Source organism: Lutra lutra, chromosome 17 (genome assembly GCF_902655055.1).
Source record: "Lutra lutra chromosome 17, mLutLut1.2, whole genome shotgun sequence".
Taxonomy (NCBI): Eukaryota; Metazoa; Chordata; class Mammalia; order Carnivora; family Mustelidae; genus Lutra; species Lutra lutra.
This window is the reverse complement of record NC_062294.1, coordinates 45281745-45308875: the sequence shown is the minus strand read 5'-3', so window position 1 is coordinate 45308875 and position 27131 is coordinate 45281745. Positions and strand designations below refer to the sequence as shown.

The 27131-nt window shown below is 48.9% G+C and overlaps 2 protein-coding genes across 3 annotated transcripts in view; one reads left to right on the top strand and one right to left on the bottom strand.

The window, feature by feature from the left end:
* The window catches only part of SIPA1L3 (signal induced proliferation associated 1 like 3), a 236349-nt gene extending 225858 nt beyond the window's left edge, over positions 1-10491 (bottom strand). The window contains exons 1-3 of one of the 2 annotated variants that reach the window (XM_047710004.1): positions 10357-10491; positions 9884-10058; positions 2934-3012 (exon numbers count right to left, since the gene is read on the bottom strand). The gene's annotated coding sequence lies outside the window, so the exon portion shown is untranslated. The remainder of the gene's footprint in view (positions 1-2933; positions 3013-9883; positions 10059-10356) is intronic. The other variant, XM_047710001.1, reaches the window with a different exon arrangement.
* Positions 10492-10647: 156 nt separating this feature from the next.
* Positions 10648-26665, top strand: LOC125088701 (WD repeat-containing protein 87-like). The gene is made up of 6 exons (XM_047710006.1): positions 10648-10793; positions 15375-15496; positions 16358-16525; positions 17117-19995; positions 20458-20717; positions 21082-26665. Exons 2-6 carry the CDS (start codon positions 15422-15424, stop codon positions 26496-26498), a joined length of 8799 nt encoding a protein of 2932 aa, XP_047565962.1. The 5' UTR covers positions 10648-10793; positions 15375-15421; the 3' UTR covers positions 26499-26665.
* Positions 26666-27131: the final 466 nt, after the last annotated feature.

Below are 27131 nucleotides of genomic sequence, written 5' to 3'. Positions count from 1 at the left end.
CTAATAAGAGTATTTATCTTACAGGCTTGTTGGGAGGCTTGGGATGAGTCACTTCGTGGGAAGCGCCTAGCACAGTGCCTGGTGGAGAGACGATGTTACATAAATTACCTATTTGCTGCTGCTGTGGCTGTTGCTACTACCATTGTTTGCAACCAAAGGCAGACCAACCGACACAACTTCCTGACTGAGTACCTCCAAGGCTGGACCCAAAACTCCTTTACCTTTATTTTACACCCCGAACCCAGAACCCAGCCCAGTGCCCTGGGCTTCTAGAAATGTGAGACTGTCTGGTCAGTGCAGAGGTGTGGCACACAGTAGTGGGTACAGGCCTTTCTCCATCACTCCTTGGACTTCCTCCCATAGCCTGAGCTTCTGCAGTCCAGCAGATACCCCACGGACACCCCAGGCTGGGCGCTCTGCCAGCTACTGATCCAGAATGCCCAGAAGTTCTGCCCGGCCCCAGAGGGCTCCCCCACCATGTGAGTCATGCCAAACATCCGGCAACAGTCCAGGTGTGCCCTTCCCTCTGGGAACACTCTGTGATTTCAAAACTGGTGGCACCAAGAAACAGAAAGCCAAAGAATGACTAATGCCACCCCCAGGTAAGGTCCCGGCAGGAAGAGACAGCCTCTTGTCAGGCTTAACAGCAAGACTAAGTATGGGGCTCTGGACTTCTGTACTCACTGCTGTTGTCGCTGACACGGTTGTCACTGACAGAGCAGCGTGGGATGCAGAAAAGGGGAGGAGGTCCTGACCTCTGACTACTAACCCCTACGCCAAGAAAGCACTGGTCGATTTCTCAGGCTCTGGAAAGGAAGCTATTAAGCTGAACCTCATAAAACTGCCAATATTCAAACACTCTGGGCCCTGCAAAAAGGTGATTTCATAAGGTTCAACCTAATGCAAGCCAGGAAACTCACTCAATGCAGGGTCAAGAAGTTGGCTGCCAGCAAGAAACTAGGACGGTGGTGGCCTCAGCGCAAGGGAGGTAAGTGCCTTATTTTTGTTCTTTTGGTTCCAGGCATATGTGGGCACTTTTTGAAATTTAATGAACAAATCAATCAGCCCTGTAATACCTTCCCATCTCAAAGAAAAGACAAACTTGTACTGGATTCTAAGAGATCATCAAGCCTGTCGATTCTCTGCCCTCATCCCATGCTCCGGCCACATGGGCCTCCTTAGGAGCTCCTCAATCTCACCAGGCCCGTATCTCAGGGCCTTTGCACCAGCTGCTCCCTCTGCCTAGACAACCCCACTGCTCACTGCCTCACCTCCTATAGGCCTGTATTCGTGTCACCTCCCAGGGAGGCCACCTCTGGCCACCCTGTCTAAAACTTCAACACCTTCCCCCCTAATACTTCCTATCCCTTTTCCCTGTTTAATTTCTTCAGCTTAGTGCACTTTCCTGCACCTTCCTGAGTTCTCATTTACTCTCTGAATCCCCCCCCCCACCTTGAATGAGAGCCCCAGGAGGGGAGAAGCTTTTCTGTCGTGCTCACTACTGTCTCCCTCGTTCCTAGAAAACTGTTCGGCTCCGTGAATACCCACCAAATGCCTATGTTGAAAAATCAGACTATTTGGGGTTTGCCACTCTTGGAGCCCACATGTGCAAGTCTACACTGGTGACAGGGAACATCAAGTTAAGCTAGTGACAGTGCCTCCTCACGTCTTCTCCACACCGGACTCGCCTCAAAGCCTTTGAAAGGAGAAGACAGGACAGAATTGAAGAGGATGCTGGGGGCAGAAGGCTGAGGAAGCCAGAGGGCTGCGGGAGGAGTTCTGCCTTCCTGCCCACACGCCGAGAGTGTGGTGTACAGAAACCGGGCACTGGGGAAAAGAACGAATCAGGAGATGGAACAAATGCCAGCCTCTGGCAGGATCGGACCAGAGCGCCTGTCCCCGTCACCCATGTCTACCGACCTGGCAGGCAAACGATAAGCAGAGATCCCACTCCCACCAAATGAGGGCGTCCTCTTTTCCTGCCATTTCCACATAAGGATTTCTGCCACATGTGGATTAAGCGAGAGTCCCCCAAAAAACAAAGGCAACAGGAGCCTCTGCATATGTGGGGGAGGGTGCATATATGGTAAAGGAGTTCTAACTGCTGGCTGGCTGAGGAGTACCATCAGGTCTGAGGCACTGTCTGTCACAGCTGCATCTTGCCCCTTCTGCTGTCAAAAGTCAGAACTGAAAGGGGGCACCTTCCCGGCCTCCTGCTGCCACGCTAGAGGCAAACCAAATGTCGGCTTCTGGTTCTCTGTGGGGCCTTAACAAAGACCCATCAAAGGAAGGCTCTGTGCATCTCTGCCCTGAGGGAAGGATTGGGGGAGGATCTGAGGCCTCCTGTTGAAACACGTCTTTGGAAAAAATGTGGGAGGCCCCCCCCGCCCCCCCGCAGTCAGGTGCTGGAAGGAAACAGATCTCAGGAACTGGGAGCTCTGTAAACTGCCTCCGAGGGCCCCGAGCGGCCAGTACTCAGAGCAGCCGGGGACACATGTGGCCACTGGGACCTTCACTGGTGTCCTCAATGCTCCCGGCGCTGCTTTACGAAAGGGGTTTTCAAAGGCCTTGGGCCAAGTATTGACTCCCATATTGGAAACAGCAACAACAAGAAAGCCCCAAAACCCTGTTTTTATTATACAAGTGGACTGGGCAGAGGCAAGAAACTCTCCCGTACCTACACCTGAGCTCGAAATACACAAATACCGAGTGAAATTTGTTGTCCTTGATTCTAATTTTTCATGAAGAGATATCTCAAACACAGAAAGGTGAACAAAGCGTATAATAACCCCACAGGCGGTTTCAACAATTACTTCATCTCTTCATTCTCCCAGACACACTGTCCCCTGTCCCTTCAACTTCCAGCCTGTCCATTATATTTTGAAGCAAATACATATTATTTTGAGGCAAATACATATTATTTTGAACCTTACCAGTTCACATGTATTTCAGAATGTGGGTCTTAAAGATAAGGGTTTTTTCTTAAGCAGAACCCCAGCAGCATTATTGTACCTAAAAAAAAAAAAAAAATCAGGATTCTTTCATAATACCAAATATCCAGTTAGTTCTGGTTAATTGAAAGAAAGGGGGAAGTGCAGGTTCCAGAATCACAGAGAAACTTCACGTCCAGAGTGGTACTCAAACCTCCGGGCCCAAAGGTGCTGAGACCTGACTCAAGGCTATCCCAGAACAGGAGGACAGAGACCACAAGTGGAGTGGAGAAGCTGGAGTAGTCAGTATGGTCCAGCTTGCCCACCCCATCCATCCATCTGTCCTGCCACAAAGAGCCCGCAGAGTGAGTGTTTAAGAGCCTAGACTGTGGAGCCAATGGCTTGGGTTTGAGTCCTGCAGGGCTGGGACACTCGCAGCTTTAGGGACCTGCATTCCTCAGGACCTGTTTCCCTATATAGGCAAGGGGAGTAATAACAGTACCTACCCCATGGAGAGTGATGAGGACTAAATGAGAAATTACATGAAAGGCACGAACAGCAGTGTGTTTCACACAATGAGAGCCCGGTGATTGCTGGCTAGTATCATTACTTCAGCCAACAGACACTTTATTGAGCATCTGTGGCATACCAGGCACTGTCTAGCAGTAGGAGAGGGGAGTGGTAAAGAGGTTAAAACCCTCATGAGTCACCACCTGGGACAGGGACGGGCACCAGGCCACCACCTGGGGACACGAGCAAACTGAGCAATCTCCAGTACCTGCCTTGTGTGGGTAGGAGACCCAGATTCATCCTGCTCCTGAGAGGGGGCACCCGGAACCAGGAGAGTCATTAGAAGTGTAGAACAATGACTCTCACAGATGAAAGAAGAAACCTCTGTGGTGTCCCCTCACCCTATCCCTTCATCCAGCAATATCTCTTTGGGTTTTTTTTTAAGGTTTTTATTATTTGACAGAGAGAGAGAGAAAGAGACACAGCAAGAGGCAATACAAGCAGGGGGAGTGGGAGAGGGAGAAGCAGGCTTCCCGCTGAGCAGGGAGCCCGATGCAGGGCTCGATCCCAGAACCCTGGGACTATGACCTGAGCTGCAGGCAGACGCTCGACGACTGAGCCATCCACGTGCCCCAGCAATACCTCTTTGGATCAGAGCAAAGGGGAGATTCACCTGCTGGTAAGTGCTGCTGTTGCTGGGCTCACTAAAAGGTGCCACAAAGCTCTCACAGAGGGCCACAGCCTCAAGGGACAGTCAGTAATGGAGAGAGAAAAGAGGCTTCATGCCCAAAGAAGCAGTTTAGAATGAGATTTCAATAGGCTGGGCCCTTTCCTTGCCTCCGTCACTGTCCCTGCCCACCCTCCTCCTTAGTCCCCAAAGTCTCCTCTCTTTCCTAGGAGACAAGACCTGTCTCCACCAAACCTAGAGCCCAAAGTTAGGAATCCAAGTGTCAGTCACTCATCTCTACACCAGCACCCCAGCACCGACGTGGGCCCGAGGATCGATCCTGACAAACTCTGGGAATTCATTTTGTGTGATGTTTCCTTCCAGTGGTTTTTATTGCTCAAAACTCAGAGCCCATCCCCCTTAAACATAAGACAGCAGAGACGACAGAGATTTAAGAGAATGGTCTCTGGACCGGAGTTCAAATTCTGCCTCCATCACTTAATGAACCCTGAGCAAGTGGCCTGTCGTTGCCAGACCGCTGCTTCCTCAGGTGTACAACAGGGATAATCATGGTCCCTGCCGGCACGCACGGCACGCACGAAGCACAGTGCCAGACCCATAAGGCACCTATGACAGACGACAGCCAGGTAGTTAGCTATACCTGCCTACAGTGAATATGCTTTTCAGCCCTCACCTATCTTTATTCACCAAGCTACAACAGGGACAGCATCTCTGATCACCATGAACTACCACTCTTGATTTCCGTCTGAGTCTCGGGCCCTATGTCCACACTGTCCAACACGTGTGGCTACTGAGCCCTTGAAATGTGGCTGGCACAAATGGAGATGGGCTGAGGGTGTAAAACACACACTGTATTATGAAGACCTCACATAAAAAAAAAGGAGTAAAACGTCTCAATAACTCTTACGCTGATTACATGCGGATGGTAATATTTTAGATGAAATAAAATACATTATTAAAATTCATTTCTTGCATTTCATTTCACTCTTGTAAATGTGGCTGTTATAAAATGTTAAGTTCTGTATATGGCCCACATTGGTGGTTCACGTAGTACTTCTAACGGACAATATTACTGCAGACTCCTGAGAGCCAGTGTCTTCTTATTTGACTTCAGATTGTCAGCATCCGGCATGGTGCCTGGCACGCACGCTAGGGAGGAAAAGAATGTTTCCTAGATGGTGGGATGAAAGATGCTCTCCACACTTCTGGTGTTAAAAGCACCCACCACTGTCTCCACGTCTAGTAAGGCCTGCCCTTCATTCGAACAACCCATAAGGCCCAAGCCATATCAAATCAAAATGGACACAATTACAGTGGCGGAAGCAGGGTGCTGTGGTAGGTGGCTCTGTAGTTGCTAGAATGTATTTTGATACTCTGACAGCCAAAAATGCTGTCCTGGTGCTCAGAAACATGCTTTCCCCTACCAGCCCAAGTCCCCTTTCCAAGCTCACCCAAACGGGACGCTCACCTTGTTCACTCTCCTTCACGCCTCAAGCACGCTCACCCTTGTTTTATTTGAGGACAGGCTCTGCGAAAGGGCCTTCAATTCTGAAACCAACATCCCAACAGAAATGGACTGCATCGTGTCTGTCAGTGGAAACGATGCCACCACCTCCCCAGACCACACAAGCCGCCACATGAATGATGTACTAAATAGAGTCCACGGCGCTCTGCTTGTCAGACAACTTGGAAAGGAAATGCTGCATCCACTCCGTAAACTTGCCTCAACCCTGCAAGGAGGGCCTGGGAAGAGCAGCAGTTTGGTGTGTGGGCAGAATCTAGAGTCTGGAATCGGCTCCTCATCTGTAAAGTGAGTCCCATACACTTAGCTACTTCACGGAAGTCTTGTGAGGATAAGCGTGAAATGCTTAGAAGAGCAACTAGTCGAGAGGAAGCATTAAGAAATGTTACGTGCTATTGCCATAATTAGCATTATTTTATAAAAATTCAAGTAGCATGAACTTGAAAAATGGGATTTCGCCTTTCTCCAACCACAAGGATCCTGTTTTGGTAGCCAACTCATTCCCACCTCTGGGCCTTTGTATTTGCTGTTCCTGGGGCCTAGAATGTTCTTCCCCCAGCTCTTGGCACAGCTGGTGCCTCTTGCTCATGCAGGCCTGCCCATACCATCCCAGTTAAAGTAACCACCCCTTCCCCGCCCCACCAGCCTGCCCTATCAACCACTCTCTAGCCCCTTACCCTGTTAATTCCTCTATGATACTTCGAGCATCGAAAATTACTTTGTTTATTGCACACCTCCTCAGCTAGAATGTAAACCCTAGGACAGTGAGGATCTTCTCTGTCTTGTTCACTGTCCAAATGCTTTCAGTCACTATGCTCTACTGCGTATGTACCAGAACGCTTACTGGACGTATCTTTGCAAAGGCAAAAGAAATCCTAGGAACAACCTAAACGCCCAGCGACAGGGGAATGGTGGTATAAAAGCATGGTCTCCTCATACTGAAGAATGTGTGTCTAGCTGTTAAAAAGAATGAGCCAAGGGTACCTCACTGGCTCAGTCAGTGGAGTATGCAACCCTTGATCTCAGAGTTGTAAGTTTGAGCCCCATGATGGGTATAGAGATTACTTAAAAATAAAGTCTTGAAAAAAAAAAAAAAAAAAAGAAGTAGTCAGATCTGTATGCAATCACTTGAAGGGATATGCCCTATTATCAATTCAAAAAAATCAAATTATACATATGTGTGGTTTGATCCTTACTCCTCCTTTACAGGGGAGCGGTGAGGAAGAAGGAAGAAAACAACAGATGCCTATATACATCCTTACAAGCACAGAAAAAGGCAAGGGAGAGCATCTACCAAACTTGCCAAGGGCAGAAAGCACATCCATTCTGGTCACTACCATTTTCTCCAATCCTGACTGCAGATACTTAATAAATACTCCTTGCCTGAGTAAATGGTTACCTTCGGGGGAGGGGATTTTAAGAGTGGAGGGCGGCACCTACTACTTTGTTTATTCATCTCTGCTTTGTTTGACATGTTACAACAAGCGCGTATATCTTTGCATAACCTTTTTAAAGCCAAATTCAACCCATTCTCACACACGTGAATCAAGTCTCTGACCACAGCAGTCCTAAGTAACAGCTGCATCAGTCTCAAAGAAAGCAGGGATGCACGAACTGGTCCTCTCGTTCTAAAAGCTAAAAACACTGTCTTCTAAAAACATAAATACATTAACTTAGATCCTGCTAGTTAAGCTGTTACCATAACCTGTGTCATTTTTCAAACCCCAATTTGAAATCTACCAGTGAAATATGTTGTACAGAAAAAAAAAGGCGCCAATTACTGCACATTCTAAATTCCATTTTTGATTTACCACCTGACAACTGCAATATCTGAAAAACAGGCTCACATTTAACTCTTAGACCATTCCACACAGACTGCTAAAAAATCATGTGCTGTTGTCACTAACAATTAAGACCAAGATTTTTTTAAAAGTCACTGCTTTGTTTCCTCAGATCAAAAAAAACACTCAGGTAAATTTGGTGGCCATCACAAATGTGACTGGGATCACGGGTTCCCATCATCAAATGAAATCACAATGACAGGTTTCTGCCAACAGACTTAAACCTACACAGGGATATAATAAATTCCCTTCCCAGACTCTTCCCCGGCATGTGCGCTGCCTCCCAAATGTCCAGGATGGCTGCCTTCCCATACAGGATATTCTAACTCACTGACACACTATAACTTTTGAGAAAGAAATGAATGACTCGCCCACACTGGTAAAAATGGGCCCCCTCAGAAACCAGGCCTTTACGCCACACATGTGGCCACTGCAGTCAGGCCAAGTCGATATTGTCTTCTCTGACCCTTAATAATGTTTTACAGGCATTAATCTCTGGTGATCTAAAAGAAACAACTCAACCTCTCAAGATGGCAGAAAAGGCCATCTCCAGTGGCCAAGGTGGACTTTTGGTGCCCACGAGATGGGAGACCATGATGGGCCAATGAAATGGTGTTTCTCTGAAATGGCAGCTCCATCCCTCTTGCCAGTCAGCTGGACCTGGGAAGGCTGGGGGAGAAGTGCAAGTCCCAAGCGTCTGGCTCAGGCAACTGGGTCACAGTTAGCCCATTTGCCCAGATGGTGACTCCTGGGTCTGGGAGGAGAAGTTTAGGTTGAACATGTTGAGTTCATGGTGCCCAAGGGACAGTCACCAGGGGACATCAAGAAAGCACAGGCTCTACATCTGGAGCTGAAGCTCAGGGGGTTAATATGGCTTTGAGACAGGGTCAAGTGCTTGCATCCCTGGGGTAGTACATAAAGCACTGGGGTGAATGTGCTGGCTTGGGGGGAGGAGTGTGGGAGAGGTAAGCAGAGGGCTGCTGACCGCAGGCCAGTACCATCTTTTCTCAGGCTCTTACACAGCACCTGTTTCAAAATTTAATCTTTGGTGAATAAAAATTGGGGGGAGGCACTAACTTCATCCCTGCTCTGTTCTGCATATAAACAGAAGCAGCAAAAGCCTATTAAGAGAAACAAGCTATGTTTATTAAGTGCTTACTATGCACCCTGCCCTGTGCTAAACGCTACAAATGAATTATCTCCTGGAATCATCAAAACAGCCCTGGCACGAAATCCTGTGACTACCATTTCACAGATGGGACACTGAGGCTGGGAGTGAATGTGTGGGGGAGCTCAGGGCTGTCATGTCACAGCCCACAGTTAGACAGTCTCTGGGCCAGATGGAGAACATTGAAGAACAATTATAATACATAAGAGCTGCTACTTAGTAGGAGATGGCTCTGGACTAGGAATACCATCTCAGCAAATCCTTACAACCCGCTGAGACTGATGTTGTCATCCCATTTTACAAACAAGGAACCTGAGGCTGCAGAAGAGAAAATCAACTAGATCAGAGGTGCCCCCGCCCCCGTGGGCCAGACCTAGACTAGAGCCAGAGCCCCACCCTCAGAGGGTCTCAGGGTCGCAGGAAAAACGCTGAATAAATGGTACCATTTATTGAATGCTCACTATGTGCCAACTGCTGCTCTAAGCACTTTACACACAATATTCTTGCTGCATCCTCAAAACTCCATGAGGTGGCTGCTATTGAAATCCCCATTTCACAGATAGGGAAACCGAGCCACGGAGAGGTGAAGCCAGTTGCCCAAGGTCACATGGCTGATAAATGGCACAGCTTAAATTTGAATCTGGGTCTCTGCCTCCCAAACCAAAGCCCCTAAAATAATTTCGATTAACCCTCCACTGAGTACTAACTATGGATTCGGCCCTTTACATGCATACCCTCAACTAACCCAATGCTGTAGATGTTAACACCTTCACCCAATTTCATGGGAGCCAACAATAGCGCAAACATGTAGTAAGTGCCTTCCATGTGCCAAACGCCTTATTCGCCATATCTCAACATCTCAACAGAATCCCCAGCAAAAGACACTCTTATTCCCATTTTACCGAAGGGGAAACTGAGGTTCGGTGCGGTTTCCCTAGATCGCAGATCCCGAGTGGCAGAGGCAGGACGCGAACCCACAGCTACCCGACTCCCACCCATGCTCTTCCATACATTGCTGGTAGCACATCTCGAAAGTTGAGCCATGCGGGCACAGGTCTGGCCAGGTCCGGAGGGCGCGAGTCCCGGCGCCGCCGCCCCCCACAACCGGTGCCCACACCCGGCCGTCCGCCGGGTCTCCAACCCGCGCTGACCCTCGGGGTCCGAGAGGACACCGATTGCCCGCCACCCTTGCGTGAGGCCGCCCCTGCACCCGAACCCACATACCTGGGCGTCCCGGCTGCCCGCCCCGCGGGCCCCACGACCGCGGCGTCCGGCTCCGCGCCGTTCGCTGGAGACGCCGCCAGCTCGGGTGGCCCGAGTGACTTCCAGGCTGCCCACTTCCAAGCCGCCTCGCGCGAAGCCTTCTGGGAACTGTAGTTTCGCCCTAGGCGGCAGCAAACTGGGGGGGGGGGGGGGGAAGCCTAGCGCGCAGGTATTGCCGGGACCAGTAGGCGCAGCCCCGCGCCGCCTTCTGGGAATGGTAGTCCACCTGTCGCCTCCGTGCCGCTCCAGTCTCCAGAGCACTTCCGCAGCCCCGAGGGGAGTGAGGGATGGAGGCGTGTCTTCTGCAGACTCCAGCCCCCTGGCCGAGCTCTTCGCTCTGCAAGAGCGGCTTTTCCCTTTCTCCCAGCCCTGTCTGCCTCCACCTTTCCTCCGGCGGACTCACCCCTTCTCTCCGCCAGGCGCGAGGTACTTACCCCGAGGGCGCGAGCCTCGGGAGAGCCGGGGACAGCGGAGCTGTGCGCTAGACCCCCAGTGGAGGGGAGCGGCAGTGGAGGGCGTCTTTGCGCGCTCGCGCACGCGCGCTCGCCGGCCAACACCGGCCTAAATGCCGCGGGCCCCCGCGGGGGAGGCTTTTTTTTTCCCTTTCGAACGCGCGCGCGCGCGCAGAAGCGCGCGCTGAGCTTCTTCCTACCGGGCGCGCGCGAGTGCGCACGCGCGCTCACTCCCTTCGCCTGGGTTTGTCTACTGCGCGCGGGGTTGGAGGGTAACCGCTCCGCCCGCGGAGTCTTCCCGCAGCATCCCCAAGGTCGCTACCCAGGCGCTCTTTGTAGGTCTGCTGGTTCACATAGGAGCTCCCGGGTATATCCACACACGCTGTACCCGTCCCTTGTCGGGAGTCCTGTCGTCGCAGGTAATAGGCATGGATGGCTCCAGCCTTGAACAGGCGGTCACGCCCTCCTTCCTACCCACGCCGAGGGCCGGGACGCCCGAGCGTGTTAGGAACTCGGGTGTGCTGGCCTCTCGCCGGCCGAGGCATCTCCAGAGCTCTTTCCTCCATGGGAGCCTCAGGACCACCATCCAGAGGGCTGCCCTGGAGGCCCTGTGAGCCACCTTTCAGTCGTTGATCAGGCATTCTGAGGGTGCCTGGTGCTTGTTGAGTACCTACTGCCTGGGAATTTTGTTCAAATTTAGTTCACCTGCAGAAATAATCAAGAATCCGACCCTTAAAAAAAAAAAAAATGGATGTTACCACTTCAACTCCATAGGGGTTACCGAGGGGATTGCTGAAGCTCAAAGGCCCTCAAGCAAGAAAACCCAGTCAATAACATTGTTTCCTCCAAGAAGATGCTCAGTAAGACTTGAAACTGGGAAGCATATAGTCTTCCTGGGAGAGGGCAGAGGGTCATTCATTTGCTCATTCATTCAACAGAACTGTATTAAGCCTGTACTTCATGCCAGGTTGGGTGATTGTGGGACAGTGGAAAGTTAAGACAGGGTTCCTACCTGAGGGAGCTAAGTCCAGTGGGGGGGTATCAGACCATCACCAGAGAGAGAAAATCTAAAGCAAGACTATCCAACACAATTACAATGCAACCACTTTCTATAATGCCATTTTAATTATTACATTAAAAAATTAAAGGAATGGGAAAAATTAATTTTAATATTTTATTTAACCCACTATATCCAAAATAAGTTATGCTTAATGAGAAAACATTTACATGGCTCCAATTTTAAAATTTCATTTAACTAAAATAAAATTAAAACTCTGAGGCATAAACAAAGTACTCATTTGTGGCATGGGTTCTTGTAGCAAAAGGTTGGAAACTGCCCAATGTCCATTAATAGAAGGTTGGATAAATAAATGATCAATACCAGGCCGCTGGCAACTGCTGAAAAATGAGAGCGAGCTATATGTATTAATATGAGTTCATCTCTAAGATATATTAGGTGAGAAAGAGGTGCAGAACAGTGTGTAGTGCACCACTATTTGTAAGGGTTATCTTGCACATACACACTTGGGTATGTACAGAACAGCCATGGAAAGATACAACCACCGTTACCTTTGTGAAGGGGAAACAAAGATAGGTTATCACGTGTGAAAAGGTGACATTTTCAATCTATGCTCTATAGCATCTTTTGAATATTTTTTACCAAGTCCATTTTTTAGAAAAGACTTTTATTTATTTGACAGAGAGATCACAAGTAGGCAGAGAGGCAGGCAGAGAGAGAGGAGGAAGCAGGCTCCATGCTGAACAGAGAGCCCAATGTGGGGCTTGATCCCAGGACCCCGAGATCATGACCTGAGCCGAAGGCAGAGGCTTAACCCACTAACCCACCCAGGAGCCCCATACTATGTCCATTTTTAAAAGTTTAAATGGAGGATGTTAGCTAAGTCATAGAATCATCATAAGAATTCAATGAAACAATGTATTTAAAATGCCTACTCCTTTTCCAAGATTGCCTGTGGCATTATAGCCCCTCTGACTAATTAACTAGGCCCTTCTGATACTGGGTTTCTGCATCCTTGTCTCCTCCTGTGAGAGCCACCTATGAGGCCATGGGATTCATGCAGGGCATTATCTCGACAGTGGAGCACACATCACCCTCCTTTTGGGTGGCCAAGTCTCCTTGCTATATATACTCTCAGCACTTTTTCCTTTCTTTCTTAAAAGTGAATCAATAGCATAATTTAATTGGCTTTATGCTTGGGAAGATTAAAAATTGCAGAAAAGTTCAAAGAATAATAGAACCCAACACTCAGAATTTCTCATTGTAGTCAAATTTTATGACAATTCTTTGATGTTCGCCTTCCCTGCTGAACCGTAAGCTCTATGGGGCAAGAACTGTATACCCTCCCCTTCCTACAATAGCATATGGAGCCCCTGAGTGACCCAAAAGGAGACCAGGGGCCCGTACTGTCATGGAGTGCAGTGCCCCCTAGAGGCAATTCTCTTTATTACAAAGACAGGACTTGGAGTCTGGCCTTCCATCCCAACACCTTGGAGTGGACTGTGGCTAAGAAAAGGATGTAGTGCGGTGCCCAGTCACAGACCTGGTTTGCCTTCATAGTCAGTAGGACATACCAAATCTTGGCTTCAAATATTCACTCCCCTAAATTGACTGCAGGACCTGAATTCTCCCATTTGAGAGATAACCCCTGGGGTATCACGATACTAAAAAGTCAAGACCACTGGGACAAAGGCATCTGGAGCTCACTCCAGATTTGCTTTTAAGGGCAGATAATGGCATTAGGGGATCAAAGGTGGGGGAACTTTAGGAGAGAGGTGGTAAATGGGGTAAGAGAGAGTGTCCAAAAGAACACACAGAGGCTTGGGTTTCGAAGGCCTTCTTTCCCACTCACCCCCAAGGAATGTGCCCGCAAAGGGTCCTAACCACTTGCGTTTTGTAGGCTAGCCAAGAGAAGTTGGACCCAGAGGAGACGTTAGAAACAATGGAAAGTGATGGCGTGACTGCACATTTGTTACAAATCACTACTCTCTCAGTAGCTCGGGGGTCTCAAGGAGGAGCCACTGGGGTAAATATAAGCTGTGGGGCCTGGCCCACTGGGCCATCCACTGATGGGCAGGATCTGAAGCAGTTCACACTGGCTCCTGAAAAGTGGTCCAAAGGAGCAGCAAGTGTAGGCTTGTAGGGGAAGAGAATGTGAAAATGGAATGGCAGGAGGGCAGCATGCAGCCTTGGGCAGAGTACAGAGACGGAGGGGACATTAGTGTCTCTGACAGCCAGTTACCAATTCCCATTAGTTAGCCCGTGGGTCGGAGAGCTTCCTGGGCATCAGCTGGCAGCCTCTTCCTCCTCTGATATGGTAGAAGCAGCCTGACCTGTGGATCAGCTCTTAGTCTTGAATCTATCCCACATAGCCTTGAACACATCCCTTTCCCACTCTGAATTCATGGTCCCCATAATGTATAATGGAGATAATACTATTTGCCTCTCAGGATTCTTTTGAAAAGGAATGAAGTGATTGATGTGAAAACTTTGGGTGGGGGGCCCTAACCCGTTCTACACATGAGAGGATGATACGTTTTGCGTACTGCTTCCCCCAAATCCAGCCACCAAGTCTCTGTGGCAACACAGGGCCTAGGCCGAGCCATGCCAGAGGGTGGGTTCTGTTAACCTCATCTCAGGAGGCCCGGGCCAAACTGATCTGGAACTCCAAGCACCCCAGGTAAGTGCTTCTCAGAGTTTAGTGTGCCTAAGATCAGCCAGAGAGATTGTAAACATCAGCTTTGGGGGCCCTACCGTCAGTTACCTGTTCAGTAGGTCTGGTGTGGGGCCCAGTAACTTGCATTCCCAGCAAGTTCCCAGGTGGTGCAGATGCTGCTGGCCTCGGGATCTCACTCTGGAAGGAGCTACTTCTCCAAACTCAAAGTGCATCAGTTTTCCTCCTTCTGGCAGGTACAAGGTTGGCCTCCATTGCCCTCTGCTGGCCAGACTATAAATTTAGCTGTCATGGAGAGAACCGCTTAGGTCTGAGAACCAGACCAGCCTACAAACAGCAATTGTTAATTGTTTGTTGCTTCAGAGTACCCTTAAGGAGGAATTCACAGGAATTATCTTATTTGATCTTTGCAACAACCCTGTGAAGTAGGCAAGGCTGGCATTTTTCTTTTACAAGTGAAAACAAGCCGATCGTCAAACCAGTAATGACAGACTCCTTGACAGAGGGGACTTGTTAAAAAGTAGGTTTCTCAATCCAAGGAGGAAAAGTAGAGGTTTGTCCTCACGAAGGCCAAGGAGAAGGGCATGGGGAAGACGCATGGCAGAGGCCTCATGTGTGAGAGCTTCTTGATTCCACAAACCTGGGAAGGCCGGCAAAGCCAGAAGGCTGGATCCTTTCTCCAGCGGTGCAAGTGGGGTTGACTCTTAGTCCTGGGGGACCCCCTCATTCCAATTTCCTCTTCTAATAGTCAGACTTGAATGTCCATAGAATCACCTAGGGAATTTGTTAGACGTGAAGGTCCCTGGGTCCCACTGCCATGGTTCTGCTTCTGTTGGTCTACGATGGAACCTGGGGATCTGCATTTTAAGACACACTCTTTCCCTAGGAGTTCCAGAGCAGGAGATCCAGGGACTGCACTCCAGGAACTGCCAAGTCCTGGCATAATGCTCTCTTGACACATCACCAGCAACAAAGAAATGTTATTTGTCTGGGACGGTATTCCCTTCTAGCCCCCCCTCCCTGCTTCCTTCGCCCATAATATCCTACAGGGTCATGACAGCCAATGTTAAGATTCAATCCTCAACTCTTTGATTCACCCTCCCCAAGCCTCAATTTCCTCATCTATAAAATGGGGTTATACATACATTACTGGGCCTCAGTGAAGGTTAAATGAGAAAATGTGTCTTATGGATGGCTCCTGACGTTCAAGAAATATCCAATACACATGAGTTCATGGATCTTGACTTCTAAGCCCTAGTTCCTCAAAAAGTAGTAACATCTAAGCTGGCATCCTTTGGATTCCCACAGGTATTTTAAGCAACGGTCCTGAGGAGGACCAAGGAATAATCAAGGTGATGTCGTCTACCAGACTCATTCCCCTATGGAAGGATTTTAAATACCTCCTAAATGACATCATACATAAAAGCAAGGTAATACATATATAGGACATAAACGTGTTATTGGCCTCTATATACCTTAATTGTTATGAGCACTTCAGAAGAGCATAGATTTTCTGGGGAAGCAGAAAACAGACACAGTAGACCATAAAACAATTGTCCCCTCAGTAGGAAGTGGACCGTTCATTTCCAAACAAGCCTAGGGATCTCTCGCAAGTACATTTTGGTAGTGGAAGGGGAACACTCTGGAGCATTGTCAGAGGAACCAAACCTTTGGGGAGAGAGATTTTTCTAAAACAGAAGGGATTAGGCAGCAGGCATAACACTGGCCAAGCTCAGTTTTGCTCTGGTTGGCTCTGTGTGAACTACCAGGTGAATGTGTCACAGCGCACGCTCTTCTTGCTGTGCGATAATACATATTGCATATGATCTTCCTCTGTCAAGCTTAAAGGTAGGGTGTTATAGTCTTAACTTTGTGTACTTTTAAGCCTTAAGAACTTAAAGTTGCACTGACTTTTGTCACACTCTGGTTACATTTCGTGTAGGTCCGCAGCCTGGGTAATGTGTTAAATACGTCTTTTATGACATCTGTACCTTCTAGACAAAAGGAGTGTTAGCAAACGGGTATGCTGGGAAGAACATCTGTTTTCCCCCGTGCTCACACCATGAAATTTGTCCATTCAGGCCCTGTTAGGGGTTTGGTTCTCTCTTATGTCTCGTGTTGTGTTACCTGCTCACAAACTGCAGGTGTACTACGAGTGACAAGTTGTGCGTGTGTGGGTGTTAACAGGCATGAGGCACGACCATGGGAAAGGCTTCTGTTGCGACTTGTGTGAGAGTATATTTAGTGCATGTGTGTCCTGGTCTGTCAATTCATGCCAGGCCTCTCCCCAGCAAATGTCAGAAGACCCAAAGAATGAAGTGGTCGTGCTGAGTGACCAGTCCCAGATACTGTTCAGAGAGTCTCGCCATCCTCAAAATATGCCTCTTATATGCTATTACTTCAGTGATGCCAACTTCTTCGCCTCCCTCTCTTGGGTGACAAGCACCAAAGAAATACAGGTAAAACTACCTCACCTTCCCTCTCCTTCTTAGCTCACTCGACAGGGGCCGTGACCACATAAGCTCTCATCCCAAACTGACAAAGGGAGATCTACCTCTTGAATGAAAATGACCGCTGGGCACCTGGGTGGCTCAGCCATTAAGCGTCTGCCTTTGGCTCAGGTCATGATCTCAGGGGATCAAGCCCCGCATCAGGCTCTCTGCTCAGCGGGAAGCCTGCTTCTCCCTCTCCCACTCCTCCTGCTTGTGTTCCCTCTCTTGCTGTGTCTCTCTCTGTCAAATAAATAAATAGAACCTAAAAAAAAAAAAAAGAAAAAATGACGGAGATCTAGGGATCCCCCCCTCCTCCCTTACCATCTCTCCTTGAAGAGATTTTCTGATTTCCCTCAAGTAGACCAAGGTTAGGGAAAGGGTCCCAGACTTCCTGCTTCTACAGTTATTTCCAATTCCCATAACCAGGGGGAGGGGGTAAAAACACTCGAGAGTCTTCCGAGTCCTCCTCAGCACAAGCACAAGGCAAAGGAGCCGCATATTCAGCCCTTTCCTCTCCTACTATCTCGCCTAGTCAGGGTCCATCTTACTCTCTTGTAGGCTGTCGTATGGATGAAGAGCAAAACTGATGACATGGTCGAGAAGAGAATATTCTCCATGACTGAACGACTGCCGCCCATCCAGTGCATGGTCCACACAGGTTCCTTTCACATCCTCGTGGCCTACTGTGGCGACCTGATCTTGCGGCTCTTTGGGGACCACTTCCGGTCGTTCAAACCCCTGGGTATAGTGCCCTGCCGCTTTAACATCAACTGCCTCTGCTATGACCCGGAAATGAAGATGCTTCTGTCGGGCATCCTGGGGGCAGTGGTCACCTGGATCATTGAGCGGAGCGGCAGGGGCCTCCAAGTAGCCCATATGGTCCCCATGCCTGGGGATGAGCTCGTCCAGGACATCAGTCTGAACGGTCCCAATGGCTCCGTCCTTGCACTGTGTGAGACGGTGGTGAGGGTCCTTGAGCGCCAGGGCCAAGGCCAGCTAGGAGAGGTTCAGAGGTTCATGTCCACCACCAGTGGCTCCCCTATCACCTGCTGCTTCACCTGCTCGGACCAGGGCTTTCTCTATGCTGGAAATAAGAGTGGGGAAATCCAAGTATGGAGCATCGCCCGGGGAAACTCTCTCCACAGATTCAAGGCCCACGTCTCGGCGGTGATCTGTATTCGCAGCCGGCCGGAGGCCCACACTCTGCTCACAGCCGGCAAGGAAGGCCTGATCAAGGAGTGGAACCTGACTCTGGGCAACCTGCTGCGGCGGCTAGAACTTGGCGAGGCGCTGTATGAACTCGAGTTTATTGACAACACTACTTTCTTCTGCCAAACCACCCACACCTTCTCCTTGCGCCGTCTGCCTTGCTTCTACAGCCTCTTCAACGTCTGCGGCTCTGCTCCCCAGCAGCTGCGTCGGGTCCGCTGCGGTGAGAACTGGTTCCGGATCCTGTGCACTACCGAGGATGGCTTATTGCGCTTTGTGTCCCCACTCACGGGGGATCTGCTCGTCCTCACCTGGCCCTTCTCGATCCTGGACCGGGCTGTGGATTGGGCCTATGACCCAGAAAAAGAGGAGCTCTTTGTAGCAACAGGCACCACAGAGGTGCTGGTGTTTGACACGACCCGCTGCCCTTGCCCAGCCAAGTATCTCTTGTGCACCTCCCCAGACTCTCGGGACTGGGTACAATGTCTGGCTTATGGGCATTTCCACCTGGGGCGGGGTCTACAAGGACTCATGTTCTCTGGACACCAGAGTGGGGTGATCAGAGTGCTTTCCCAGAACTACTGTGCCCGAATAGAGAAGTTCATGCACTTTGGAGCTATCCTGGCACTCTCTACACTACCTGGAGGGCTTTTTGGTAGCCGAGAAAACTCTTTGCTCTGTTCCTATGGAATGGATGACTACATACACCTATCAGAAACTGTGCTCGAGGGGAAGCGAGTGCATTTGAAGACGCTCGCCAGCATTCTCAGCAGCTGTCACCTAAAACACCTGATACTCTTACCCACCTCTGTGGGCGCTATCACAGAAACTAACTGTCTGCGTCTCTGGAAGTTCCATGATTTTCTGTCCTCTGAGTCACAAGAAGGCTCAATGTATATAGAGACACTGCCTCTGCACCAGTGTACCATCACATCCTTCGATGTCTGCCTGTCCTTGGGTCTTTTTGTCACAGGGGGTATTGATGGGTCTGTCCGGGTCTGGAACTTCCATGGCAGACTTGTAGCCATGCTGGATTCATCACTGCACTTTGGCCCACTCTGCTTTGCAAACGACCGGGGTGACTTGCTTGTGACTTTTAACCAGAGTCTTTATCTGGTGTCATGTCTCAAACTGCTTCACCCAAACCTGCTGGCTCGCCTTTCTTTTATGAGCATGCCAGATGAAGTGCTAGAGGCTCCTAAGCCTTTCGCCCCAAGCTTCTTCTTCTCCTTTGAGACCATGTTTGTGCCCAAGTACATCTACCTTGGAAAAGGGAAACAGGAATTAGCAGGTCTAGAGAAACTTGTCAATAAGCGGGCCATTGCCTTTGATCATACAGTGCCACATGTCATAGAAGAAGATGAGCAAGGGAGCCCCATGATACTGTCTTCCTTCAGACGCGGTTTCTCATATAAAGAGGAGACTGTTGGGATGGAGGTGAGCAAGCCTCCCCATTATGTGGTTCCTCCCCAACTACAGTTGTCTACCTGGGATGGACTCAACCCTTACCAAATACTGCGATGCTACTTTGGTCATGGGCGGGAATGGCTCTTGGCTCCTGACTGCTACATCCCCAACTCAGTGATTCGTGCCCGTCTTTGGCCAGAGGGAAGCCCAATATACCTACAGTGCAACCTGCATTCACCTGTGTGGGAAACGGAATGGGACAAGTCCCAGCAATTCTTCTTCTGGCACAGTAGGGAAAAGTCTCTAAGTGATGATGCAGGAGAATATTCCTATGAAAAGGAGGATGACAACTTCATAGAAATGAGACTGACCAAGGATGTAACCTACAGTGTCCTTACAGACTCAGCAAACCGTAGTTGGCTAGGGAAAAAGATGAGTGAAATAGCTATTAATAGCCTGGTGGAGACAATCCTCAACATTATGATCCATGCTTCCCCACTGAAGTACCAATGCTGCATTGGTACCCTGGGACAAATCTTTGCCTCTTACGAGGTGTCTTCATCCCTGCGCTCTGAAACAGCCCGTCGCCTACTGGATGATACCGCCAATTCCAACCCGCTGATCCGAGAGCTAGCCTGGGAAGGGCTAAAGCGTCTAGGAATGATTACTCATCTTTTTGCCATGCCTCTGGCCCAAGGATTGATGGACAAGGACCAAAGAGTGAGGAGTAAGGCCCTGACCCTCATACCTGACACTGGAATCCACTGTAAGTCCTCACTCTTAAGCTTGATCCAGCACCGAGAGACCTTCCGGGAGATGCAGTAAGTTCTTTGTGCCTTCTGCAATTCTTGACTAGCCTCTAGTTTCCTTCGCCCTTTCCCTTCCTTCACTCTCTCTTCATACCTCTCCATTAACTCTTACTGTCCTTTTTCTCTTTCATTGTCTTTTTCCATTCCTAGACTGTCCTGACAATCCTGATGGCTCACTCCTGTCTCCACTTTTTCTCCTGTTCCTGTCTGTCCCCTAACTCCTGAGTTCCCCTGCTCATTCTTTTCTCCTACCTCTTCATTCCCCATAAAAACCACTCCATTCATTGCCACCTTGGCTTTCTAGACTTCTTCTTTTTTCTTGGCCATCCTCTATCTCAACGTACACTGTCTTTCTTGGCCACTGTGCCAAGCCCCCTGCCTGTTCCACAGCAGTTTGCAGTTCCTTCCTTCTCATTCTCCCTGTTGTCCTTTCCCTGATTCATCCTGGTCTTTCCCCTCCTTTGACTTTTACAGGCAGGAAATGATTGGGGATGAATCCCTAGACCATCTGTTGGGGATAAGGGCCACAGATCTCCAAATACTTCACACTCAAGTGGAGCAGCGATTGAATGAAAACCTGACCTTGTCAGAGGGACAGGAAAAGCCTGCTTTTTCTTTAGAGGTCTCAAGGGTTTCTGAACGTCTATCCCTTTCCAAGCAACCTGACGTAATTCCTGAAGAATCTAAAGCTCCCATTAAGTCTGGCAAAGGCAAAAAGGGGGGCAAAAAGCATGGTACGTATGGGGTGATCTGATTCATGTCTCATGGTTCCCAAGAGGCAAAACAGTTAGGGCTAACATGGGTCAAGAGATATCAATCAGGTAGGACCAGAGACAAGTAGATGCATCTTTTCACACAAACTTCCTAGGAAGAATCTACCCAAACTCAGGGAGACTCCAATGCTTATCTCCACAGGATTTAGAAGGGGGGAGCACCAGAATAAAGTAAGGAAAACTCTTTTTTTTTTTTTTTAAGGCCTCAGCTCCCTCTGTTGCTACTTCTTTTACGGCAATTCTTCTTACTCATACCATTAGTGGGAAAGAAGTGACTTAAGCATCCCCTGCCTTTCTTATCTCCATCTCCTGATCTTCCCTACAGCCCGAAAATTGTGGCGGGCCCTCAAGAAGATGAAAGAGGCTGGCAGACAGCAAGGTCTCTTAGAGGGTGAAATTGATGAGAGGGAAGCTGCACCGGTTTCGGTGGGGGAGACAGTCGCCCATCCTAGAATCTCTTCGACCATCAGTGTGTTAAAGAGTTCAAAAGATGGTGAGCCACAACCTCCAGAGAAAGACACCTCAAAGGACCATTTTGCATTGACCCTGAAGACGCTAAGGAAAATCCATGAGAGAAAAGGCAAGAAAAGAACAGCGCGGAAACCCAAAAAGAGGCACAAGAAGAAGACAAAAGAAGCCGAAGTTACAATTGAGGAAACTCTGGCTGCTGTAAAGGAAGAACCAGTTGTGAAGCTGCTGAAAGCCCAAGGGCGGGGTGCCGCTGGGGCGCCTGGCCGCAAGACCGTCCCTGAAGACAGCTCATCATGGCGGGATGATCTATGTCGTCTTATGACCCTTAGAATATCTGGTTCCCAAACACACATGTCAGAAGCTCTAAACATGGAGCTGGTGGCCATGGCTCAGGAGGTGCTGGCAGATCGACAGCCCAGCTGGGAGCTTTTCCAGGAGATCTGCCCCTTGTTGGAGGAAAAAAGTGAGGTTCTGCTTGAGGACCTCAACTGGGATGTAGCCTGGCCAGAGGAGAAACCAATTTTTATTCATGAAGGGGCGATTAGAGATGACATAATAAGCAGAAGGGAGGACGAGATACCAGAGGTGCAAGAGCAAAAGGAAGCAGGGGACATGCCAGCTGTGCAGGAAACCCAGGTGATTCCCAAAAAAGTCAAGAAAAAGAAAGTTCTCTTTTTAGGACCAGGTGGTCGAACCAAGGGAAAACGAATATCGAAGAAAGAAGAGAAGAAATCCTTTAAGAAGCCCTTCAAGCAAGAGAGGAAAGAAGTTCAGCAGGAAATAGAAGTGGGTGAAAAAGAGACAGTGAGCAAAAGAGAGAGGGATGTGAGCCCAGCAGTAGAGGAAGTGGCCAAACCAGAAGAGGAAGTAGTTAAGCAAGAAGAAAGCCCAGTTATGGCTGAGAGGAAGCTGTCTTGGCAGGAGTGGAAGAAGTCCTGGGATGAGTGGAAACAGGCCCAGGATGAGAAGATACCCTGGGATGAATGGAAAAAAGCTTGGGACAAGAGGCATCTGGAGGAAGAGGAGAAACAACAAACAGATGAAAGGAAGCCACTCCCAGGGGAGGAAAAGCTGGATGTGGACAAGAAGAAGCTGAGATGGGATGAGTGGTTAGAGCTCTGGGAAAAGAGAGTGGACAGGTCCAGAGAGGAACACAAACCTGAGCAGGAATTGACCCTGAAGGGAGAAGAAGTGTCTCAGGAAGGGGGAGAAGTGTCTCAGGAATGGGAAGAAGAAGGAGAAGAGAAAGAAGAGCTGATGTCAAAAGAGGAGAGACAGATCCGAAAGGAATATGATCAGGCCTGGATTGAGAGGAAACGAGCCCAGGCTGAAAGGAAACGAGCCCAAGAAGAAAGGAAGCTGGCCCAGAAAGAAGAGAAGCTGGCACAGAAAGAGAGAAAACTGGCCCAGGAAGAGAGAAAACTGGCCAGGGAATATGGGAAACTGGCTCAGAGAGACAGGACAATGGTCCAGGCAGAGAGGAAGTTTGTCCACAGTGAGGAAAAATTGGCCCAAAGAGAGGAGAAGTTAAGCCAAGAAGCAGAGAAACTGGCCCAGAAGAGGAAGAAACTGGCCAAGCAATTTGAGGAACTGGCTGGAGAAGAAGAGAAAATAGCAAAGAAAGGAGAGAAGCTGGCTGAGGTAAAAAAGATGCTGGCCCAGAAAACGGAAAAACTGACCCAGAAGGAGCAAGATCTGGCGTTGCAAGAAAAAGAACTATCCCAGGAATTGAAGGAGCTGATGTGGGAAGAGGAGGAACTGGCTCGGAAAGAAGAGGAAATGAATCAGGACTTGAGCGATCTAGCTGAGGAAGAGGAAGAACTGGCTCAGGAAGACAGGACCCTGGCCTGGCAAGAGCAGAAACTGAGTAAGGAAGAGAAAGCGCTGGTCCTGGAAGAAGAACTGCTGATTCAGGAGGAGAAGAAACTGGCCCAGGACAAGGAGAAACTACCTGAGGAAGAGGAAAGACTTGCTGAGAAAAGGAAGAAACTGATGGAGAACAAGTTAAAACTGGTCCAGGAAAAAGAAAAATTGGCCCAGGACAAGGAAAAACTCACAAACAGCAGGAATATACTATACTGGAGGGGGAAGTCTCTGGCTCAGGAGAGGGAGAATCTGCTCCAGGAGAAAGTGAGATTGGCTCAGAGGAAAGAGAATCTCCTCCAGATCACAGAAAACCTTGCCCAGAACAAAAATAAATTAGTCCAAGCAAAGGAGAAACTGGACGTGTACAAGAAGAAACTTGCTCAGGAAGAGGAGAAGCTTGTGGAAGAAAAGGAAACACTTGCCCAGAGGAAGGAGAAGGTGGATGAGGCTGAGAAAAAGTTGACCCAATTAGAAGAAAGTCTGGCTCAGAAGCGGCACAATCTAGCCTGGGACAAGATGGAATTAGCTATGGAAAAGAGAGGGGTCTTCCAAGAACTGAAAATGCTCAGAGGAGACTGGGATAGTGCTAAGGAAAAAAAGGCACTGAGCAAAGAAATGAAGAAACTGGCCCAGGAGAAGGTCAGGCTGGCTGAGGAAAGCCAGATTCTCTCCACAGGAGAGACTAAAGAAACCTTAAAACAGTTCAGAGTGACCAAGAATGAACTAGAACAAATCAAGAGGAAATTGTCACTAGAGGAGAAGATACTGAGGTATGAAGATAGGGTATTGGCCACAAAGCAAAGGGACATTGCCAAAGAAAAACTGGAATTTACCAGAGGAGGAAGAGTGTATGCCCAGGAAGAGAGGAAGCTGGCCAAAGTAGTAAGGAAGTTGAGTAAAGAAAAGGAAGGCATTTCCAAGGCACAATCAAAAGTGAGCAGCAAAGTCTTAAAGGCACTTCGAGATCTTACCAGAGAAGAAATGAAAGTGATCCAGGAAGAAATAGAGATGACAAAGATGAAGAGGAACTTCTTGGTTAAGGAAAGGAGATTGAGCAAGGAACAAAATAAGCTTGATGCCAAACAGTGGGATTTTTTTGTGGAACAACCAGAAGTAACCAAAGATGAGAAGAGACTGGCTAAGAAGCAGAGAAAACTGGCCAAGGAAATGAAAAGAATGATAAAGAAAGAGAAAAAAATAACTGAGGAAGAAAGCAGATTAGCCAGACAACAGAGAGAAGTCATACAGGAAGAAGAGAAGGAAGAACTAACAAAGGATGAAGAGGTAATACCACTGCTTGAACAAAGGTTGAAAAAGAGAAAAGAGCTAAAGACACTTGATACACCAAAGGAAAAGCTTCCCAGTCAAGAAGAGAGTAGAACGAGCCTATCCAGAGAAATAGAAAACTTACTGGATGAAGTAGAGCGAGAGAGTTTGTCTGAGGAAGAGGAGAAAGAGGAGGAGGAGGAGGAAGAAAAAGAGGAGGAGGAGGAAGAGGAGGAGGAGGAAGAGGAGGAAAGGAAGATGGTGGAGGAGAAGGAGGTAGAGGTGGAAGAGAGAAAGAAGAAGGAGAAAGAGAAGGAAAAGAAGGAGAAGAAGAAGAAAAAGAAGAAGGCACAGGAGGGGGAAGAGAAGGAGGAGGAGAAAGAAGGGGAAGAGGAAGAGGAGGAGGAGGAAGGGGAGGAGGAGGAAGGGGAGGAGGAGGAAGAAAGCATGAGTGAAGAAGAGTCCGAAAGTCTGAGTGAGGAAGAGTCAGAAAGTCTGAGTGAGAAAGAAAAGGGGGAAAGCTCTTTGAAAAAAGACAAGAAAAAAGAGATCTTAAAAACAGGAAAATTATTTAAGTCACAAGCAGAAAGACAAAAGGACCAAAGGGAAAGAGAAATAATCCCTTCTATTGGAAAAAGAATCCCTGATATCAGAGACACTGCTAAACAACTAAAAGTTCTGAAAGTCCCTTCCAAGAAAATAATAGCTCTGGACACGCAAGAGAAGATACCAGTGCCAGTGTCTACAAAACAAGTATCCCCGGAAGAAAAGGCCAGAGCACTTGAGGCATCCAGGATGTTTCCAGAGTCAAGGTTTATGGACAGACAAGGAGAACTGTTGAAGAAATATAAGCCCAGACCTCTACAAGTTTTGGATACAGTTTTGGAGTCCCCAGAACGAGACTTAAAGACTCCATATTTACCTGACATATTGAGGCAGACCATGGAAGCTCACAAACTCCAAGGCAAACCACTAGACCCCAAGTTGCAGTGGATTTTGCAGCAGCATCCAGTCCTTATGAGAAAGACTGGGGTACCTTTGCCCCAAATCTGGGCCAAGGAAGTAGGTGCTCAGGTAGGACTCTCAGATATAGACTGGATCCACCATGTTCTAGAACGGATGGAGGCAGGAGAACAGCTTTCTAGGGAGAGTTTCCACAGATTGTGCCAGCTTCTCAAAGACCTCACCACAAAGGGAAACCTAGATTGGCTTCATCTGGCCCAACTTAAAGCCATTGTGTATCGTCACAGGCAGATCCTGGAATCACGAAGCGCACGTATCTCAAAACCCAGTAAGGAGTCCCTGGGTCCAAAGTACCCGAAAGTGATCCCACCTATAAAAGGAAAGGAAAGCTGGTTAAAACCTTTCGGTGGCCCCACACCAAAGTCCCCATTAGGTACCAAAGGGATCCCCACCCCAAAGGGTGTAAACTGGCATCTTCTAGAAGAGCCTTACAGGAGTGCCTGGGCAGGGCAGATATCCACTGCTCTCAAGGAGATGGAGGTGCCACACTTTCCTCCTGCTACGGGAGACACTGTCACAGGTGCCCAGGCCTCTGTGGAAAAACAAACCCTTGCCCTGATGTTTCAAAAAGACTTCTGGGCTTTTAAGGACAAAGGCAGGTTTCCCAGATTGCCCAAGCTGGAGAAGAAGGCCCAGGCCGTCGCTAAGAAGAAGGAAGAGGTTCCTCTCTGGGAGACATTTGTGGCACTGTACCACGTCTTGCAGATGTTGCAGCAACGATATGCAAAAGACAGCGCTGCTTGGATGGAACAGTTCCATCAGCTCGTGGACCTGTACCAACTTAAGTCCCCCCGAATCCAGAAGCTGCTTCAGGAGCTGTTACTGAGAGATGAACCCCAATCCCAAGAGATCACCTACGAGGAGGCCCGAAAGGCCATGGAGCTGGTTCCCGGGGAGCGCTTGTTCTACCACCTGTTTTGTGGTGGCTCTCGAAACCCTAAAGGTCCTCTGGAGTTCCAGGAGGTGGTTCCCCTCCCAGGTCAGAATAACATCCATACCATCAATCATATGGGCATTGCTCAGTATGGGATCTTGGAACTTGCCTGGAAGAGCCTGCCCCAAGCAGATATTCATCTCACCAAGGAAATGCCCCACATCATTGCTCCCACCCCCTAATTTGGGACTGACGCAAGGTCAGGACTTTTCATTCCCACCTGGGGGAAGGCCTTGTCGCCCTAATCTAGACCCTTATCCCTAGGGCCCACACAGAGATAGGGCCAGGCCAAAGCACTTTCCCTAACTAGCTCCAGAAACCAGCTTCCATATGTGGAATAAAGAGGAGGTTCCCGTTTGTAGCATCGCTGTAATGTGTCCCTCTACCTCAAACATTGCTTCCCCAGAAAGGTAGCCAGAGAGACCAGATATATACTCCTGAGAATGGGGAAACATCCCAAAAGCTAGTGGGTGCTCACCCTCTGGAGACCTTCAGGCAGAAGAGTCTTCCCTTGTCCTCTTCCTTACTTGCCTCCCCCATCCTCCCCTAAAGACTACAGGAAGGAAAGCACCTGGCACAAAAATGAATGAATATTTGGCATTAGTACAAGAGGCACTGATATAGTAGAAAGAAAATGGACTTTAGAATCAGAAGACCTGGCATAGTTCTTGGAGTTTCACAGTGGAGACAGACTCTGTTTCCCTGTTCGTAGCTCTGCATGCTGATGACTGGAGTCCCAAACAGCAGGTGTGGTGAGTGTTGAGGGGGCCCTGAGAGTATCTCATGAGTCCCTTCCCTCTAGCAACAAAGAAGAT